Source organism: Arvicola amphibius, chromosome 5 (genome assembly GCF_903992535.2).
Source record: "Arvicola amphibius chromosome 5, mArvAmp1.2, whole genome shotgun sequence".
In the NCBI taxonomy this organism is placed as follows: domain Eukaryota; kingdom Metazoa; phylum Chordata; class Mammalia; order Rodentia; family Cricetidae; genus Arvicola; species Arvicola amphibius.
This window is the reverse complement of record NC_052051.1, coordinates 32,784,208-32,796,741: the sequence shown is the minus strand read 5'-3', so window position 1 is coordinate 32,796,741 and position 12,534 is coordinate 32,784,208. Positions and strand designations below refer to the sequence as shown.

Below are 12,534 nucleotides of genomic sequence, written 5' to 3'. Positions count from 1 at the left end.
TCTTCTTCACCCTCCGCAGCACTGTTCCGCTCCACTGACTGTTGAACTGAGCGTCACAGGGGAAAGAACCTGGTCCTAGCAGGGCTTTATCAGGAAATGAGGTCTACAGCCCCTGTAAAGCTGCCACAACTCCTACTATGCTTGGAATCAAAGGGCTCAACCCCATTTATTCCAGGCCTACCTTGTCCTCCCTGCCTGCCCACCCAAGCATCCCTATTGTAACTATCTTTCCTAGCCCCAAACCTCAAATCCACGCTTGTTCTTGACTGAATACCATCCAGCTAAAGAAATGAGGGCAAGGTGGCTACATGAAGGCACACAGAACCATGTCATCTGCCCCAAAGACTCCAGTCTCCTTTTCCTGGCAGTGCCCTAGTTACCACCAAATCACCACCAAAGTTAGCCCTGGCTGCTCACCGTCTCTGCCAGGATGGTGCGGTACTGGTCACACTCAGCCTGCAAGGAGTTCTGGGTCTCTTCGGCCTCCCTCAACTTGGAGACTATGTCCTGAGGGCAAAGGGACAATCAGAAGTCTGGTTAGTCCTTCATCTTGATGACTCACTGAACAAACTGGACTCCTGATTCCCAAGAGCCAGAGGCGGACCCAGCCCAGCAGTGTCACTCACCAAGGAGGGCTCTAGGGAGGCAGGCGGTTTCTTTAGCAGCTCAGAGCCCTTCTCTTTGACTTCCCGCAGCCATTCAGCATAGTTCTGCAAAGAAATAGGCATGGTGGGGCCAGGTTGCTCCCTGACAACAATGGGGATCTGGGGAGTCATCTTTCTTCCTACCTGATGTGCTGAGATGGAGAGGTCTGGGAGCAAAGCCAGAAGAACCTCCTTGGTCTGGGCCTCAGCCAAATGGAGCTGCTTTTCTGATTCCTCCTGGAGGATGGAGAGAAAAGGGCAGCACTCAGCCTATGCTCCCGAAGAGCACATCCTCAGCACTGCATGGGAGGGACAGGTTAGAAGAGGCTAGGATGTTTGGTCTATGGCCCTGGTTATTTGTGCAAACCAGCACTCAGGTCCCAAGCACTTTCCCTTTCCAGCTTGTGTGTGCAAGGATATACACACGTGTATAATGACCAAGCTGAGGTGTACAGTTAGGGCAGGGTGGGGGCGGGAAGAGGCTAGAAGGTGCATGGTGTCAGAACAGGTGGAAAGTGAAGGTGGAAGCAGGGCATATCCAGCAGCCACCAGGGTCAGGGCCAGTGGGAGACAGAGACAGAGGCTGAAAAGGGTCAGCTCCAGCTAGAGGAGGAGAAGGGGACCAAATCCCACCAGGCAGAGCTAAACCAACTTAAAGAACACAGTGAACGTGACCCAAGCTTGACTCATCCCAAGCTGTGCCAAGCCTGACACTCCTCATTGGTCCTCCAGAGGGAGTCAGCAGCCCCTACGCAAGGCACAGCACCGGGAAAAGAGGCAGAGAAGACCTAAAGGAGCCATCAATCAAAGCCCATTGCATCCCCTGAGGACACAAGTCTGTGGAATGGCTCCAGGGAACTTTGGCCTAAAAGTTTTGTCTAAACCTGAGACAGACGGAACCCACTTTCAGTTCCATACCGCTGTGCATGGCTTGAGGTTTGGCATGGCAAAGACCCCAACCTTGTGAGCAGCACTTAGGCTATCTATCCCTGATACATGAAGGCAAACAACATGACATACGAGGTCACCCTCTACCTCTATCTGCCTGTGTAGCGACGATTGAGTAAAGTAACAGCTTAGACCACAACTTCCACATTTGCCACAAACGTGGGCCAGATTCATGGGTCATTTCTAGGACTAAAAGTCCAATATTCCAGGAATCTGACTTCAGCTCTAAGAATGCAGTGTGGCTAAGGCTAGCCTTCCCCAGGTCTTTCTTTGGAGAACCACGAGAGAGTTACTGCAAAGCTTGTCCTATGGAGATGGACACTCCTGTGTAAGCGATGCTGGCAGGAGACAGATAGCCTTTCACGTGTGGTGGGCGCAGGTGCAGGGAGCTCTAGGTGTCACCACTGCTGGGGATGAGATGCTGGCTCCTGGCCAACCAAGGACCCTAGAGGACTTCACTGCCCAGATGCTCATTGCTAAGACCATTTCCCTGAGACGCAATTTAATTTTCAACTTAGCCCAGGATGAAAAATGCACAAAATCTGTAAGCTGCATAACCCTGGGCTTGCTCAGGGTCTGCGCTCCTCTCAACAGAGGAAAGCGTCAGGGCACAAATTTATTTTCTCCATCTTAAGGAAGAATGACAAGGAAGGAAGGAGGGAGAGAAGGAAAGAAGAAGCCATGGAGCTTGGGGGGGAAACAGAGTTAGATACAGGAGATGTTCTAAAGCTAAGGGTAGCCCATCTGTGGCTTTTGAGTCAAATAGTGTTTGCTAAAGCAGACGGGTATTGGTGCTTCACCTTTGGCCTTACCAAAGTACTCAGGACGGACAGGGGTTCTTACCTTGGCTTGGGTCAGGGAGCGCAGCTTCTCCTCACAGGCCCGCTCAGCTAAGGCCAGTGCCTCCATGGCCTTCCAGTTCTTTTCTCTGAGGTCCTAGAGGGAACCAGAGAAAATAAGCATGGGTTCAATTATAGCAGGGTCCCTGCTGGCCGCCTCAAGCTGGTCTCAGCAAAAGCAGAGCTCAGAGCCTCCTTTAGTCCACACCAGGAAATCTCCTAGAACCTGCTAAGGACCAAGCATCCTTTCCTTGGTCTATGTACATATGGCCTCTCAGGACAGGTGCTCAATACGAAGATAGATACTGTGGCCAGAAGTAGGAATGGTCAAGGCACAAGGTCAAATGGCCTGCCATTTTCAGGAAAGAGAAGTGGAGAGCTAGCTTATCTCTTCAGAGGGAAGTTTCCTGCCCCCCAAACAGAAACGTGGCCCCTGGCACAGTTCTGGCCTGGAGAGTCCCTTGGGAAGCTTTGTTCGCTATGGGGGCACTGTAACAAGGCACATGCAAGCACAGCCTCAGTGGAGAGGTATGCCACCTGTTCAACATGACTTCTTCATGGCTTCTAGCATCACCCTCCCTACCCTGAACTGTTCAAAGGGGGAGCGTAAGTCCTGAGCCAGGCCAACCAGTACACTGCAGTCCCAGCCCAGAGATGGCCCCGTGTTTGGGCAGTCTGCTGTGGGATAGCTGTGGGCCGTGTGGGAATGGAGAGGCAGAAGAGCAGCTCAGCACACACTGTAAACTTCCAGCACAAACAACGGGGAAAGGAGCTAGGAGCGAGCCAGGTGCCATGCGGCCTGGGTGGTCCACAGAGTGTCTTCAGGTGACTTGGGAGGACTTGGCCCACAGGCTCCTTTCTGCCCCTTCTACTCACATTGTTCTTCCCTTTCTGCTGCTCCATGGCCTCCTTGAGCTCACTGGTCTCCTTCTCCAGACACGACACCTGTGACTCCAGCTCCTTGAGACTGGGGGTGGGGAGGGGGTGGGGAGGTTTCAGTCTTGGCTCCAAGAACTCATTTCTTCTCTGCTTGGGCACCTGGCCCAGCTTGAGGTCCCTCCCATCTGCCTGAGCATACACTTTAAAAAGCCTATCTAGCTGCCTAGCCTCTTTCTCCACTCACCTTAAGCGCCAGGAGTCAGGGCAAGGACTTGAGTCAGAGTTAGAAGTAAGGTTTTTAAGACGTTCTTTCTTCTAGCCTAGGTCCTTTCTGTGCACCACAGCCCATGTCAGCTGACCCTTCCCTGTGGTGCACACATGGCCCTTAGCGCCGAGAACTCAGGGCAGTGCTGCCACCCCTCCCGCTGGAACTCTTGGAACCACCGTTCTTAGCAGCTCTCAAGAGCCCACTGACTTCTAGTGCTTCTGAGACTTACAAGCTCCTTCTCCCTAGTTTCGGGACTGAGTTTGAAGAATTAGCTGGAGACAACCTATCACACTATAGGATGGTCAAGTCCCCATCTTTCCAGTGCTCTCCAGTGACCTTCACTATATAGAAATAAAAGCTATACTCAAGGCTCTTAAGGATGAGCCTCAAATGGACATCTTAATGTGATACCTTCTGCACTGAATGTAGAACAGATGGTCCGAGCCAGATATAGGAAACCCAAAGTCCAGAAGTGGTCAACTGTATGGTTTAAATAAAAATGGCCCCCATAGGCCCATAGGGAGTGGCACTATTAGGAGGTGTGGCTTTGCTGAAATAGATGTGGTTTTGTTGGAGGAAGTGTGCCATTAGGCTTTGAGGTCTCAGAGGTCCAAGCCTGGTTAGTATGGCACTGTCACTTCCTGCTGCCTGCAGATCCAGATGTAAATGCTCAGCTATCTCTCCAGCACCATGCCTGCCTGCATGCCACTGAGCTTCCCACCATGATAATGAACTAAACCTCTGAACTGTAAGTCAGCCCCAATTAAATGTTTTCCTTTATAAGACCTGCTGTGGTCATGGTATCTCTTCACAGCAACGAAATCATAAGATATCAATGGTATTCTAAACCAGCAGCTTGAGCAACTCTGAGATGCCAAGGGAAACCTGGCACAGAGTAGCTGCCACCAGTCTGATGCAGGGATCTGATTGCCAATGTCAGCTAGAGGGGAACACACACATACAGGTTTCTTTCTGGAGGTCATGGTCAAAAGCTTTTTCTAATTCACACTAACATGAACTATGGTCAAAAGCTTTTTCTAATTCACACTAACATGAACTATAAAGTCAGCATGGGCTGAGCACATGGTCATCCTGACCACCCTGACTAATAATGGCACAGCTTCTGTTTTCAGTCCGAATATGGCAGACCTGGCCTAGTGGGCTTTGTGGCTATGGGTTTTAGGCCCACGAAACCTTGAATCCACCCTGAAAGCTCCACTGGGATCCCTCAGTTACTCCCTCTAAGGCCAGCATTATACAACTGTCTCTTCTGGCAGAACACCCGAGCATGTCCAGGGTAAGACCCTGAGGAAGGAGCATGCATACCAGCGGCAAGGACACACTGACCATTACCTCCTTGGCAGTGGCTATAAAGTTCCAGAACATTTGGGGTTGGTACTCCAGCTCAGAACAGGGTGGCTCCCCCCCAGGCAACTTACAGATACATTGTTTCAGAAGGAATCAACCAGTTCCTGCTGGACATACCCAAACCAGGCAAGACTTTAGCAGGTCTTATTCAGAGTATGACTTAATTATCTTAGTAATTTTACTATGTGACACAAAAACCTGAGGTTCTTTGTTTTGATACAAGGTCTGGTAGGTCTGTCTGTCCTTAAACTTGAAATCCTCCTGCTTCCATCTTTAAAATATTAAAATTACAGGTGTGTCTTATCATGCCAGGCTTCAAAACTATGATCTTAAAACACAAGAGAAAGCCGTGAACGAATACAACCTCTCCACCTTATAAATATCATCAGGAGAAAAGAGGTTCATCCATGCATTCTGAGAGGGCTGGCTTCTGGGTCTTCAAGTGAGTTTCTAGTTTCATTCTCCCATGCCCCTCCTCCCAGTTACAGAGCCCGGATGACGCCAGGGGACACTCAGGCTGTGGCTAGGAAGCTGCATTATGGCAAAGCACATGGAGAAACAACTCTTTGGCAGTAACAGTCAAAATGAGGGATCCTGGTGGCTGCTATCCTAGGACACTGCCAGAATGCAAGGAGATGAAGACCATTCTTCGTACCCCTCCTTCACACGGCTGCTTTGGGGGCCTAGACCACGGCAGCAGGACTCACCTCCCAAGCCTGTGGGCATCTGCCCCAGAGGCGCTGGTCAGAAAGACTTGAGCCTGATTTGAGCAGGCCCATCCGGACACTTTGGCCTTAGCCAACAGCAAACAGTCATGAGAATGGCTTGGTGTGAGTCTGTATGCTACTATGCTACTGACACAGAGGGGAACAGTCTGGCCAGCAGGAAGTCACCTCACAAATGAAATGACTCTATAATGTGCTCTGGACTACTCCAATAGAAAGGGGGGGCAGCGTTCACTTCCTCATTTGACTTCTGGATCTCAATCCTTAAAAACCCCTCACCTTGCAGAAACTGAGAGCCCCTCTGAAGCACTGGAGAGTAGCAGCACACAGCTTACTCTGAGATTCGCTGTTATGTTCATCCAGGGATTTGGACTAAGCTTCAAGTGTTAAGAAGGCCTGAGACCTCTAAGAGGCAGGGCCTAGCGGGAGGTAGTTTGGTCATGGGAGTGCTGCCCTAAAAAGGAATTATTTCTATAAAGGCAACCTGTTGTAAACAACAAGCCTGACCCTGGCCTCCTGCCTCACCACGAGCAACTTACGGATTCCTGCCATTGTGCTACACACCGGGATGTGAGAGCCAAGGAGTCACCGGAGGGACAGGTTAAGAAAGGGGACTCTAAAATCTAAAAACTCTGAAGGAGGATTTTTTTCCCCTCAGGAGACCCAAGCATTCCAGTGAAAGCTCCAGCTTCCAGGGGCCCATGGCCAACCTGGGCTATAGCTGGAGCAACAGCCCTGCAGCTCCTTAGAGCCCTCCGTGAAGCTTACCGAGTCTGCTGCTGGTCCACCTCAGCTTGGCTGGCCTGAAATAAACACAGAAAGCTCCTTAGTTCCACAAGGCTCACAAGTGCAGGAACTGGGCAAGGCTGGAGGCCCTTTGTTCAGCAGAGTCCACCCTCTCCTCGGACTGGCCTGAGAAATAACTGACCTGGGTGATTTGGGCCTGGCCTGCTCCCAGAAGTGTCTCGATGGAACGGATCCTCTCTGTGAGCTGTAAGTTCTCTGCCTTGGCATCCTGGAGCTGCCCGTGGAGATTACTCAGCTCCTCACACTTGCTTTTCACTTCTACCTCAGAGGACTGTAATTTGCTGTGCAGCTCTGTAGAAGGACAAGGAGAGAGGTCAGGGTCTGGAAATGCCTGGCTGGGCACCTCCTCCAACACACACAGAACGCCAAGGGCTCCCTCTTACGCTATGTGCCCAGGGGCCTCACTTCCGCATGGAGCTGCTTGTGGACTGGTAAGGAAAGGCGTGCTGTGGCAGCAACGTCTGTGAGCACCACAGGTAAAATAAACCAGCGAAGGAAAACCAACAGCAAGCAAAGCACATTCAGTGCAAGCTACACACAAGTCACTCTCTACAAAATACGGCTCAGAGGAGCGAGACTGAGAGCAGAAGTGAGACATCCAGCTACTGTGCCCTCCCAAGGACCTGCCCTGGCCCTGCTCTGTGGGAGACATCCTCCTCCTACGGTCAGCTCACAAGTCCCACAGCTAAGTTGGCCCAGTGCCTCTGACGTTCCCTCTCCCTGAGGCTGATCTTCAGGCTCAACCCTAGGTAATGCTTCCAGATGGAGCCTGAACAAGGCAAGAGAGACGGAGTCCCAGCTTCCCAGGGGTGGGATCACCTCTCTCCCCATCATTGCAGCATGGGGGCTCTGCACCCACCATCTCAAAGTCTGCCTCCACCAGGCCACTCTCTTTCTTGTCTGGACAATGGCAGCTGCTCCTGTCACCCTTCTCCCTAGGAGTCCTGCTCCCACTGCCCATCTAAGCCTGCACCACGACTCTGAGGAGTGCCAGTGGAGCTGAGTCATGGCCCTGCCCCACATCTTCCGGTCACACTTGAGCCCTCACGGGAGGATGACGAGGATCTGCTCATGTAGTCAGCTTTCTCATCCCAGAACATACTCAGGGCAAGTTCACTCCTTTCTCTGGGCTTTGTGCTGCCTGGGCTCCCCTTCTTCTGACCTAGTTTTAAGATCCCACCTTCTACCTCAGAGGGCACACAGTGGCCAAAGGTACACCTGGCCTTTTAGAGCAGAGGCTGGAAGCTGGCCCAAGGCTACTCACCCCCACCCATTGTAAACAGAGTTTTGTTTCAATGCCAGGACTGTAGATTGCCCCCAGTAGCAGAGCAGTGTGGGTGTAACAAAAATCATCCATCTCAGAAAGTCAAGTACTTACTTTTGCCCACCACAAACTGTCTGTCCAGAGGCATTGTTGTGACTAGTCCTTGTGGCTAGCACTGCTGCCAGCCTAGCGCCCATGTCAGGGGTTCAGGAGGAATGGTGGGTAAGTGACTGATCACCACATTCTCATCACCAGCACCGCCTAAGCCTCATCCAGCCCTTGCAGGCCCTGCCCCCGCTCTGCCGTCCTCACCTCATGGTTAACACTTCCAGGTTCTACTCTGTAGCCAGTGGTGGACAGTTTGGGCCCACTATGCTATGGTTCCCACAGTGAGACAAGGTCACTGGGAAGACTCATCTGGGAGAGTCATCCAGAAAGAGCCATGGACACTGCACTCACCTGCTACCCGCTGCTGCTGTTCCTGGGCCTTCTCTGCATCTGCCCGGAGGCTGGCATGGCTAGTCTGTGCTTTGCACAGCTCCCGGGTGACCTCCTCAAGGCGCTTCTGCAGAGCCTCTTCACTCTCTTTATGGGATGCCTGAGGAGGAACAGACGGGAAGAGGGCTGTGAGCAGCAGAGGAAGAGGCCTAGCTCCTGTAAGCCTTGGGGCTGAAGAGAACACAGCTCTTCACATGGCTATCCTCGTCACTGTGGTCTCTAGATGGTGGGCAAAGAACCAAGTTCAGGGCCAGTGACATGGTTCAGTGGTAAAGGTGTTTGCCTCCAGCATGATAATCTGAATTTAGTCCTTGGGACCCACACAATAGGAGAGAATACTCTTACGATGTAATTTCAACAAGGAAGAAAGTACATTTCTGGATAATTCTGAATCCGTATAAATAGTTCCCAGCTAGCACCCCTTCAATGTGTGGACAGCTGCTAGAGTTCTTGTTTTGGGGAGACAGCTTCCCCATTGGCGTCAATCCTCTCCCTTGAAGTAGCTGCACACAAGCAAGGCACACAGCTAAGGCATGTGGCACTGCTAGCCTTTTTACTTCAAAGTTCAGCCACACAAAACCATCAGTGTTCAACCATGCTTGATCTATCAAATGGCCATTTCTCCTGTTTTCAGTCTGCATCTCGAGGACTTCCATGTCAATGCAGACAAGTCCACCTCATCCTTGTTCAGAGCAACACAACTGTTGCCCACTCAGTGGCAGAAAGGCCTTTCTCATCTCTGGTGATGTCAATCAATCCTCCTCAGGGCATCTGTCAATCATTCCTAAACACTGGCCTCCTGGGGAGGGGGTACTCTACAGGCCAAATTCTGGAAAGGACCAGATCTCTTCAGAACCCAAGTTTGTCTGGGTCACGGACGAGTGAGAGGAGACAGTCAACAAGAAACTCCAGTCAGCTAAAGTGGTATTCCAAGTCATGCTTAAACCTTTTAAGGGGCTGACAGATTGATGTGCCCTTTGGCTGTAGAAAAGCGTGCACTATTCAAGGGAAAATTGGGGTAGCTTTAGGGTGGGTAATATTTTCTCTACATTCAAGTGTGTCAAAAGGTTGGCTCAGCTCCAAATAAAAGGCACAAAAGTAAAGAATGGTCCAATGTCTCCCAGTGGGCAGGCATGCTTCTCCTCTGCCCATCCACCATAGCAGGGGCCTGCGTCCCTCCTTGGACTCTAATATCCTCACCACTCTGTCAGTATTGAGAAGAACAGGACAGAGACATCACCTGTGCAAGAATACCACCAGCCCACCTGTGTCTTTCTTTTCATTAAGTAGGAGAACCAACCCAGACTGCAGGAAGACTGCTCATTTTTCTTCTCGTGGTCAACATTAACTAAAGTACTGATTTCAATAAACAATCACAGGAATCCATTCATCTACAGAAATCAAAAACTTCAAAACCTTGGGCTGGAGAGATGGCTCAGAGGTTAAGAGCATTGCCTGCTCTTCCAAAGGTCCTGAGTTCAATTCCCAGCAACCACATGGTGGCTCACAACCATCTGTAATGGGGTCTGGTGCCCTCTTCTGGCCTGCAGGCATACGGACAGACAGAATATTGTATACATAATAAATAAATAAACATTAAAAAACAATATGTTTAAAAAACAAAACAAACAAAAAAAAAAAAACTTCAAAACCTTAACAGAAAGCACATACATACACCTTAGGAGACAACAAGTCTTTTAGCCCGGAAGAAGGTCGTCAACATAGCCAGGTACATCAAAGGATTCCAAAGGCTAGTTACATGCTAGGCCAACAGGTCATGGGCGTCCATAAACACTGTTGGGACTTAAGTTCAGTCTCTCCTGGGACAAGGGGCAGAGTTAGGGCCACCTCCTGATGCTATGCTTTGGGAACTAAGCCAGTAGGCCTTGCCCGCCCTGGTCCCCAAAGAGTTAGAAAGGCAGAATGAAAGAGCCCTTTCTTTCTAAAGAGCAAGCTGCAGTCTCGCACAGCTCATCTTCAGTTGCACTGCAGACAGGCACAACTGTCATGTCCAGGAGCAGAGAGGAAGCCGGGCTCAGCCTAGGCCAATCCGTCTTGACACAAGCTACTAGGAGCATCAGAAGTCGTACGTCCCGGGGCTGACTGAAGCCCTGTGGGTGTTACCTAGCATGCTACAAGGACAACCTCCCTCCCTCTGAAAGAGACTGGGCATCCCCTTGGGAAACAGCTTCCCAGCCACAGCATCTCCAGCCAGAAGCTCACTGGTCACTCTAGAGCTGCAGTAGCCAGACTCAGACCCAGAGCTGACTTTGCCATGCCCCTTTGGGTATACTCTTGCCATACAAACTTTGGGTAGTTATTTAACTTCTCTGGGCCACAAGCATCCTTGTGAGTGAACGGCAGATGTCAACAGTTCCTACCCTGTAGGACAGAATGTAACATTTAGCTGAGCTTAATACTTACTGGTACCGAGCACTTACACTGATGCTTACCACACAGTATTTCCTGTATGCTACTGCTCGAACAAGGCAAAGGTCAAGGGTTCAAGCCCCAAACCCTGACTAAACTTCCAGCTATTCACCCTGCCTGGAAAGGGGTGACTCTGCTTATACAGAACGCCCACAGGGCTACACAATCAGGTTCGGTGGGCAGTGAACAGACACTGAGGTGGCTACCACTGCTACTCACCTGCAGTTGTAGGACCTGCTTCTCAAAGGTGGCTGCCTTGGCTTCCAGAGCTTTTCGCTGTTGCTCCTCCTGCCGGGAGGCCTCTGACTTCTCCACTAGCTCCTTGTTGACCTTGCTAAGCTCCTGTCTGAGCTTTGCCAGTTCTGTGTTCTGCCTGTAAGACAGTTCCCAGCCCCAGTTGAGGAGGGTGATGGAGACTGGCAACTCAGACATATCTACTCTTTTCTATTTTAGTGCCCAAGTCATTATCTAAGAGTCAACCATGTGGCTTTGGTGTGGGTTTTATTGAAAATGGGTTGCCAATATAGTATGTGGAGCAAAAAGCCTCTCTCAGACACCACTGGAAACAGACAGAACAAAGACAAGACAGGTGCAAGGAGCATTCCCTCACTCCCCGCACGTGTGTCTCACTTCACTGGCAGAAGAGAGGATGGCCAGCTTAGGGAGTGCCTCTTGAAGGCACTGACGGTCCTTGTCCTGGTTCCTTGTTCCACCAGATGACCAGAGAGGTCATTCAAGGCTAGAGATCAAGACACTTAGAAAAAGTGCCTTCAGTGTGGCACTTTAAAGTGGGTCTCAGGCCACAAGAATATTCTGGAATTTCAGGAAACTTACTGAAGGAAAGTTTGAGAGACTAATCAAATGTCTACCTCTGTCACTAGCTAGAAAAAGCATAAGACAAGGGGACAGAAAGAAGTGAAAACCCAGCTGCGAGCGGCCATGCTCCACTGACAGATGGGTCCTCCTCTCTGACTGACTATACCAGAGACCAAACCACAGAACCTGTAACTCAATCACTGTACAGTGCAGAGATCCAAATGACCTGGGGAAGGGTGGTGTGGCGCCTTCTCGGGGCTGCTTAGGACTTGTGGATGGAAACAGGTCTGGTAAAACCCACTTGGCTGCTGTGGACTCCCAACCAGGCAGGGTTTCTGGACTGAGGGGAGGCAGCAGCCACCATTTGGTGACAATTCCCCAAGCTTCAGAACTTTCTCCAGAAAGAAAGTGACAGAGATTCCACATGACAGAGAATGCCAGAGTTTCTCAGTCCTCAATATCCTCAAAGTGGAGGACTGAGACCTATACTCTCAAGCAGAATAAATCTGGCTTTGATACTCTGTGACAACCCCCTCCGTATACCATGTATGCTAGCAAGGATGAGCAGCAGGTTGGCACACATCAGATCTTTCTGAGGCATCAATGACATGAGGGGCTCTAGGCCAGCCGCCAAAAGACGCAACTGCTCAGAACCCACATAGATGCTGGATGTGGCCAAGTAGAAACTCACAAGAAGTCCCGTGTATGGCTGCCACACCAGCCCCAGACCCAGAAAGACACTTGACTGCATCTGCTATAGCCCACAGGAGACCCTCTAAATCCACCTAGGCTCTCAGTCCTAGGAAACATGTTACCATGGTCTCTACATGGGACACTCAGCTTACTTGCTTTCCACCTGGCTGGTGGCCTGGTTCAAGGCATCCCTCAAGATGGAGTTCTCCTGCTGTAGGCGGGCCAGCTGGGTGTTGGGGCCATTCTCCAGCTGCTCCTGAAGAGTCCGGATCTGAAAAGTTACCAACAAGATCATCAGGGCTGGTCAGCCACACAGAGCACTGGCAAGGTCACACAGCTCAGAGTGGAAGGTCTG

General features: G+C 50.8%; 1 protein-coding gene across 4 annotated transcripts in view; it reads right to left on the bottom strand.

Moving 5' to 3' along the window:
- The window catches only part of Rrbp1 (ribosome binding protein 1), a 64,793-nt gene that overhangs the window by 6,787 nt on the left and 45,472 nt on the right, over positions 1-12,534 (bottom strand). For all 4 annotated transcript variants that reach the window (XM_038330587.1, XM_038330588.1, XM_038330589.1 and 1 more), the window contains exons 6-15: positions 12,332-12,450; positions 10,890-11,043; positions 8,202-8,340; positions 6,600-6,769; positions 6,440-6,474; positions 3,308-3,398; positions 2,436-2,528; positions 789-881; positions 627-710; positions 418-507 (exon numbers count right to left, since the gene is read on the bottom strand). In XM_038330587.1, coding sequence (XP_038186515.1) covers positions 418-507; positions 627-710; positions 789-881; positions 2,436-2,528; positions 3,308-3,398; positions 6,440-6,474; positions 6,600-6,769; positions 8,202-8,340; positions 10,890-11,043; positions 12,332-12,450 — 1,068 coding nt within the window. The remainder of the gene's footprint in view (positions 1-417; positions 508-626; positions 711-788; positions 882-2,435; positions 2,529-3,307; positions 3,399-6,439; positions 6,475-6,599; positions 6,770-8,201; positions 8,341-10,889; positions 11,044-12,331; positions 12,451-12,534) is intronic.